The sequence below is a fragment of the Sycon ciliatum genome, chromosome 1, assembly GCF_964019385.1.
Source record: "Sycon ciliatum chromosome 1, ocSycCili1.1, whole genome shotgun sequence".
Lineage (NCBI taxonomy): Eukaryota > Metazoa > Porifera > Calcarea > Leucosolenida > Sycettidae > Sycon > Sycon ciliatum.
The window spans coordinates 856,907-865,604 of record NC_088643.1 but is presented as its reverse complement, the minus strand read 5'-3'; the positions used below and the strand labels follow the sequence as shown (position 1 = coordinate 865,604).

General features: G+C 51.0%; 1 protein-coding gene across 1 annotated transcript; it reads left to right on the top strand.

Moving 5' to 3' along the window:
* Positions 1-3,305: 3,305 nt before the first annotated feature.
* LOC135806765 (uncharacterized) lies at positions 3,306-4,646 on the top strand. Its single transcript, XM_065320989.1, has one exon. It carries the CDS (start codon positions 3,306-3,308, stop codon positions 4,644-4,646), a length of 1,341 nt encoding a protein of 446 aa, XP_065177061.1.
* Positions 4,647-8,698: the final 4,052 nt, after the last annotated feature.

Here is an 8,698-nt window from a genome sequence, read left to right as displayed (position 1 = left end):
CCCAAAAACCAAAAAAATAATCCTGCCCCCAAGGAATCGTCCGAGTGTCAGCAGTTGATTTGGTGATTCTAAGTTTGTGCCTTGACGGGGTAAAGGATGATGGAGCTTGACAGAGATGCCTGCCAAAGTGATGAGTCCACCGTGGAAGATGTAGATGACGCCACGTATCCACTTGGTGACCTGAGTTGTGGAGATGTTCAGCTGTGGACTACTGGTGAGATTCTCTCGTCTGCATTTTTTGGTCTCGTCTTGTCCTTGTGAACACGAATGTATAATCTGTAGCATACTAAGCGCCCCAAACTCACCCGAAAAATGGAAGTCTGCCCACGGTGCATTGTCTGTTCACTATGACATGTGACAGTGTTGAACCTGTGACAGGATATTATTTTATTCGTGTCCTGAAAATTACGTGTTTACCTAGTACGTAAATTGTTGACATAAACCTCCGCCCTCAACCCTTGCTTTGCCTATGTGCAGATCCATGTAAGAGTGGCAGTGCCACCATGGTGTACAGGCCTATGGAAGGTGAAATAATCCATGGAATTTGCGAACTGCTGACAATGAGACAGGCGAGTGTTACTCAGGCGATGGCGTCATTCCTGCATGTTATCAGGACACAGTTACACAAGGCATCAGGTTTTGGAAATCTGCTACGCCAGGAAGTGTGCCAGCTGAAGGCATGCAACGGTGCTGGCATTTCGCAAGCATGGCAACAAGTGCTCTCCAGCATCTCAACAGCTTTTCCCAAAGTGAAGCTCTGTATAAGACACAATATGACACAGCTAAAAACAACTGAAGCAGTGACATGTGAATGTTGCACGAGCATGCGTGTGTGTATGTGTGTGTGTGTGTGTATATGTGTGCGGCTGTGCCAAAGCCTAGAGTGTTCATTTGCGGCTGTGGCAGGGACTTCAGCGTCGGCCCAATGATCTAACTCGCCACAGGAAATACTGCAACTCCTGATGCTATCATTGCACGGAGCAATGGGCATCCAAAGGTCCAAAGGTGTATGTGCGTTGTGCATTGGTGGTCGATTCACATGGCTTTGCCAGTTGTGTGGATTATACAGTTATCTGGTGCAGGTCTTGATCTGTCTCATCCAGATCTTGTTCGCTATCGTTGCTATAAGAGAAAATCTGTGGTTGCACATCCAGTGCATTTGCAGACGTGCGTTCTTCTCTTGCGACGGGCGTATGCATGGTATGTGTGTGCGTGCGTGTGTATGCTTCTGTGATAAGTGGATCAAGCAGTATACAGGGTATTCACAGGTATTCGCCTTGAGTGCATTTGCCGATAGTGTGACTTTCGTCGCAGAGAACTTTGCTCAGTCGGTCAGGCGACTCGGCCTTACGTTTCCTGAAGGCAATGTGTTCAGAACACAGTTACTTCAAGTATGAACAGCTATGAACAGTTAAGAAATGACAAATATTGTGTGTAGTTCATGGACAATAATGTGAAACACTTTGAATGCAGAAGAATGAGGACAGTGGCATCAAATGCTGCATGGATTCTGTTTGATATGCTACTTTTTTCCCTTCCATGGAAAGGTGAGTACATCCTCGAACTTCATCTCGAAACTTCACACAAACCTAGAATGGAACTTGGACAACATGAAGGGGCCATGGGCATGGTGTGTTCAGTGGAGAACTATTCCGAAAACAGGGTGTCATTCGCACTTACTCAATTCAAATTTGAGTACATTTCGTGAATAACTTACCTTGACATTCCGTCGTCTCCAAAGCAGTGAACTTCCAAAAAAAAATTAAAAGCCACGGCTCAACCTAAGGTAATGCGTGATACGTATCAGAAACAACCAGCTTTCGCTCTGGAGATCCAGAATAGGCCTCGAAGCATAGCAAAAACAATTGAGAAAAAGAAGATGACGACGACGTTTCAATCACGCATCAAATTTCGCGGGTCGAGTGCAGCAATCCTATGGATCCTCGGATCGTGAAATGTGTGGCGTGTCGCCTCCCGGTATTTTACGACTCCCTGCTCAGCACCAAGTCCAAGGCGACAAATCTCGTACCCGTACGAAACCTCGTAACCGTCCTCCCCAGCAGGGCCAGCCTGACCCAGCTACAGCAGCAAACCAGCTCGACCCAGCCGATGCAGATGCTGGACAACAGTCAGGGCAGATGGACGTGGCCTCTGGCTCTGCACAGCACGAAACCCGTACCCGTACGGACGACCCCGGCTTTGTCGATCCTGAACCTGTGCAATCAGACTGCGAGAAGAGCCACCCTATCATGGCCGTCATCAAGGATGACAGTTGGAAATTAGTTGCGGCGGGCCCGCCAAGAAAGAAGCGATCTGTGTTCTTTGTGGGCAACTTGAGCCCCGACTGTACGGTAGACAGCCTCACTGAGTTTGTACACCGTAGGTCGAAAGCGTGGGGACGCCTGTCAAATCCCACCAATGCAGCCTACACACAGCCGGAAACGGGAAAGTGTCCGCCAGGATATCAGTTGATGCCACCTGCAAGCTGACAGTGATGTCAGCCAATTTCTGGCCAAGGCCGCTCTACTGCAGGCCGTGGAGATTCCACACCTCCACAAATGCAAATGCGGCCAAAAGCATCAGCAGCAGCAAGAGCAGCAGCCACAACAAGCACAACAACAGCAGCAGCAACAACAACGCCAACAACAACACCAGCAGCAGCAGCACCAGCAGTCGCCGCAGCAGCACCAGCAGTCGCCGCAGCAGCACCAGTGGTCACCGCAGCAGCACCAGCAGTCGCCGCAGCAGCAATAGCGACAGTAGCACCAACCAGTTGGAAGCACAGCAGCATGATCAAGAGCAACAGCAACTTGGGATTGGCGCCACAATTAATGACTTCCTGAGCGCGAGTCGTGGCCTGTCCGCTGCCGCTGCCGGCACACCTGTAACCCCCCTTCACAGCCACAAACGTTCCTCTGCAGAACGGTCACCAGATTCGCTGCCGCAGGATGCAAAGCGAGCTGACCAGCATAGTGCGCAGCCACCCCAGCAGGATACACAGACCCACGAGCCCACCACCCAACGTAGGCCATGCACCAACCCAAACAACGCCAACGGTCACAATGAAAACTAAGGCCCCCTCACTCCGTCTTCTGCTCACGAATGCATTCAGCATTTACAACAAAATGGATGAGCTTCAGCATACTCTGAAAAGCCTGCATGTAGACATCGCTGTCGTCACCGAGACCAAACTATCGCCTGACAAGGCTTCAGTTGCGGAAGTCTCAATCCCTGGCTATTACCCCCCAATACGTCGAGCCCGGACAGCGCAAGGCGGCGGAGTCGCCATATGGCTGAAAGAAGGGATGGCGTACAAACAACTGGACATCAACTCTGAGTGTGAAACTCTTTGGATTAGTGTTGCTGCACCGTCAGGCATGAAATTTGGCATCTGTGCTGCCTACAGACCTGGGACGAGTGCAGACAGCGACTGCAGTATCTTCACCCAGCTGGAATCTGACATCGACAAAGCCCGGCAGTCCTGCTCACACATTATTGTGGCAGGGGACTTCAATGCCCACAACCGGGAATGGCTTGGAAGTCCACGCACCTCGGCTGCTGGAGAAGCTGCAGAAGACATGTGCTGTGTACATGGTCTCCGACAACACGTCACCTCAGCCACTCGTGGAGAAAACATCCTTGACCTCGTCATGTCAGATGTGCCTGGAACTGTGTCTACCACCACCCAACCACCTCTTGGCAGATCAGACCATGCTATTGTCATAGCCGACTTCCAGCTTACTGCATCTGTAGACCAACCCACCACTCGTACAGTATGGCGATACCAGCCGGCTGACTGGCCCCGCCTCTCTGCCTTCCTCCGGACTACTGACTGGGACACAATAATCGGCGACGACCCTAACATATCATGTGAGCTTCTGACCATGCGAATCACTGAGGGAATGCAACGCTTTATACCATCCAAGGTCTTCAAGACCAGACCGCAGGACCCAATCTGGTGGACGCCAGAATGCTCTGCAGCAGTTGACAGAAAGCGCAATGCCTGGCGGAAATTCCGCGATGACCCCAGAAATGGAGCGCTCCAGTGTACGTACAAGCTAGCATCCCTTGACTCAACAAGATGTCTAGCAAGAGCCAAAGCCAGACCTCTCGACCATGTCAAGCAACGGCTCCGGACGGGCAACCTGCAGGACAGAGAGTGGTGGAGCGTGATTAAACGAGTTGGAGGGCATGGCCGGGACAGCTCCATCCCAGTCCTGGTTGACCCCGATGGCATGGAATGCACCAAAAGCCACGACAAGGCTAACGTCATCGGGAAGTACTTTGCCCAGAAGTGCAGCCTAGACGATGACTTCGCGGAACAGTCGGGGCCGTTCCCGCATGTCCGCCAGCGCACCGCAAATACGCTTGCAACAGTCCACTTCCGCCAAGCCACCGTACGCCGGACACTCCGAGCCCTGAACCCAAGTAAAGCCACAGGGCCTGATGCAGTAACTGCTAGAGTGCTGAGAAAATGTGCCGACTCTCTGGCCCTGCCCCTATCCAAGCTGTTTACCCTGTGCTTCTGCAGTGGTCATCAACCTGCCATGTGGAAAGTTGCCCAACGTCGTACCGGTACACAAGAAAGGCCCCAAGTCGAACCCCAGAAACTACCGACCGATATCACTACTGCCCATAATGTCTAAGTGTATGGAGTCCATCGTGAACCGCAGCCTGTCCAACTTCCTGAAGAAGAATGACATCCTTTCTCACAGGCAGTTTGGCTTTCGCACTTGACTGGGAACCTCTGATCTGCTGATTGCTCTTTAGCATGAGTGGAGCCTTGCAGCTGCCAGTGGAGGCCTCGTCAGGGTACTCGCAGTAGATATTGCCGGGGCCTTCGACAAGGTCTCGCACAACGGCGTTCTCCACAACTTAGCGGTGCGGCATAAGTGGCCTCCTCCTTGCCTGGCTCCGGAGTTAACTGACAGACCGCTATATCCGTGTCGTCATAGGTGGCCAGTCTTCACCGACCCACCGAATCCAATCTTGCGTGCCACAGGGCAGCATCCTCGGCCCCACACTCTTCCTTCTGTACGTCAACGACGCAGAAGACCACCTGCCTGATGGGGCGAAGCTGGCTGTATACGCCGACGACACAACTCTCTACAAGTGCATCACCGTCCGACTCAGACTGCCAGAAGAGACAGCAATCCTGCAGCAGGCAGTAGACTCACTGGCAGCATGGGGAAGCAGGTGGAGGATCAAGTTCGAGCCCACAAAGTCGCAGGCATTGACCATCAGCCACCACCGCTCGCCAACCCCCCCCCCCCCCCCCCCCGAACGCAATACGCTTCCAAGGAGCAGTCGTGCCAGAAGTAGAGGAGCTCAAGCTTCTTGGCGTCACCTTCGACAGGCAGCTGGCATTCCGCAGCCGTATCCGACAGCTTGCAGTACGCGGAGCCCAGCGGCTCGGCTTCCTCCGTAAGGCATCGGCTGTGCTAGACCCAAAGCACCGGGCAATCGTGTACCGTGGCTTTGTCCGCCCTGTGCTAGAGTATGGCATGCTGGTGTGGATGAGCGCAGCCCCCACCACCTTGGCCCGCCTCGCTGCCATCCAGCGCCGTGCCCTGCACATAATTGGAGATGGATCATACCTCCCGAGCCTCGACATTCGCCGTACCGTAGCAGGGCTCTGCTTTCTGTACAAGCTGCACTTTGTCGAGGGTCCGGAAATGGTGAAAGCCATTCTGCCACCATCAGCAGCCGCACCGCAACACCGCATGCCTACTCGTGAGACAACCAGATCTGCAACACATCATCCATCGCAACTCACCAGTATCCTTCCTCCTCAGGCACGAAACAACACGCTCCGCTCATTTCCCCACTCCCTCATCGCAACGTGGAATCAGCTCCCACCTACCCTTCTGCAGTCTCCCCCTTCTCGCAGAGGCATGCACACGTTCAAGAAAAACGTCTACGACCACTTGCGGCGCAGCAAGTGGGAGTGGGCCACAGACAGGCTATGACCTCTGCCAACACACCAGCCTAATTATACTGACCGCACTCCAGCTCCCTTCTACCCCTCTTTGATCCCCTTCGCTCAGCCTTAAAATCCGATTATCAGTTCACTCCATCTTCCTACGGTGCACTGCTTTTACTATTGTTTTGTCCTATCCCAATCTCGAATTCTCCCCATTATCGTTTGCAAAGCCGGTGCTCCCCTCTTGGATGCACATGTTTCTTTTCTCCTATGTATCGGCGCACAGGAGTAACGATGATTCCGAGACCTTTGGTCGGAGGAGTTACTTTTGCCCCGCCCCCACTTCCATCCAATATGCCACCGCCCCCGCTGTGCAGCATCTGATGGTACTGTGGTATTCAGTAAAAATAAAAATAAAATAAAAAATCACCGCCATGACAATTCCACTGAAAAACTCTAAAAATGATAGAAACCGTTCGTTAGAAACCGTTCTAATGGGGCACTTCAATTAATCTCTTTATAAATTTTGTTTGAACAGTTGATGAAGACCATTCGAACGCCCCCTAATTTTGTTTTACTTCAAGAAGGTTTTCCTTCGCTCTCAAGCCATCGTGCAGTGTTTTCCTGCTGAGTGTCCACCAGCACCTGAGAAATAGGAGTTGGATTCTCGCTTGCCGCTGGACAAGGAAACCAGCCCAGAGTTGGTTCGTCTCAGAACTAAAAGAAATCAGCGATCGCGGCGATAGAAATAACAGAGACACCCATCATTACTTCTTGGCCGGCGACTACATGTAAAGACAAACGACAGTACAGGGACAGCAGTGGCCAAGCAAAAAATAAGCTACGGCTTCTCCTTTTTTTTTAATGTTTATTTGAATTCGGATAGCTCAACAGTACAGAAGTACAACTACAAAGAGTACCGAATAGAAGGCCCCGAGAACGGGAAACCAAAAAAACAAAAAAAACAAAAAAAACAGCAACATCATCTTCTCTACAAAGCGAAAATTACAAACTCGGCGCGGCGACAAGTAGCAGTTTATTTGAAATAAATATTTTAGTAGTGTCGCTCACGCGCTCCTCAGTCAAAATGATGCTGCAACTGTGTTCACTGCATGCATGCTGCTGCCACTGGAAACACATGTGCAGGTGACGCGACTTTTGTTTGTCACCACTTGGCCAAGTAACTACATACATACGATTTTGCTCTCACATTCAGCCACCCTGATTGCCATGAAGTATCGCGAGTTCTCACAACGTCTACAACCGAGATTGCTAACCACCTCCAGGAACGGAATCTAATCCTGAACACTAGCAAAAGCCATGTCCTTCGAATTTCCGGCCAAGACATTACTGTCAAATGGCGTGGAAACTCGCTACCAGCAGTTCCCCATGCGAAGTACCTGGGCATCACGATAGACGAGCACGTTCGATTTGACGAACACATTAACAATGCTGTGAAGAAGGCCTCGCAGAAGGTGGGAGCACTCTGGAGAGCCCGCCCTTGTCTTACATTAGTTACAAGAAAGTCCAGAGAGCAGTACGTGAAATCCGTTGTGATGCCAGATTTGCTCTACGGGTCCGTGGCGTTCTCTGGGTGCCTTCAACAAGACCAGCGGTCCCGCCTTCAGGTTCAGCAAAACCGTGCGGCACGCGCCGTGTTCGGCCTGCCACCTCGCAGAAGCGCCCAACCTCTGCTTGCTCGTCTGCAGCTGTATGGCATCGAAGAGCTTCACAAGCAAAAGACCCGTATTATGATCAGGCGTTGCTCGAATGGTCGGGCAAACAATGCACTGCAAGCCCTTCTGCAGTTCTGGAGCGCCCCAGTACTCGAACAACGCGCGCGCAACGCAGATTGGGCCTTTGAGTGCCCAAATCTGCCTCCAAAGCCGGCCACGACCGTCCAACGGCTCGCGGGTCCATTTTATGGAACACCCTGCCATCCGACGTGCGTGGTATTACCCAGTACCACCAGTTCAAACAAGCCTGCCTCTCGTTCTGTCTTGCTAGCAGTAGCACCCACTACTGAACACTACAGGAACCTTTGAACGTTTGCGGTACTCCACAGTACCAGTCATGTGCTGTTTACCGCCTCCCCGTTGTTGTATTCTAACGTTAACGTTATTCATTGACTGAGCGTTCTTTGCTTTGTACTACACCCTGCTATCATGTTAGGCTATTTCCTACAATATTTTACTGTTTCCATTCGCTTCCATGTAATTGGGCGACACCGCCCGTTTGGTTCTGCGAATTCAAATAAAAATGTACCTACCTACCTACACGCCAACCCAGATGACATCGTTACAGTCCATTGACTAGATTACTTGAGCATACAGTGATGTTGCACATAATAATTATGAGAGTGAAGCTAGCAGCCTTGAGTGTCATGTACCGCACAACATTACTATGTGATCTACATTTAAGACCAGTTACTCACTATGTACGTATATATCCAGTTTAAACTCTGCGTCACTCACCTTTCCCAATCTTGATAAGCTAACCACGCTTGCTTGTAAAGACCAAACGCACGCAGTTGCACAACACACATAATAATTTAAAATTAAAAATTATTAGTAGCTGCACTGGATGCATTGGGTGCAGTCCTTCCAGGTAGCTCTTCTGAAACTACTAGTACTAGTAGTAGCTGAATGCATTGAGTGCAGTCCTTCCAGGTAGTTTTCTTGAAAAAAAGTTAAGAAATGTATTGACGATGGATCGCTACCTCAACTGACAACCTCAGCGTCTCCTTCATTCGCCATGACTTAATAACAGGGGTAA

Excerpts from the sequence above, each read along its gene's own strand:
- LOC135806765 (XM_065320989.1), top strand. The coding sequence starts at position 3,306 with ATGGCGTACAAACAACTGGACATCAACTCTGAGTGTGAAACTCTTTGG.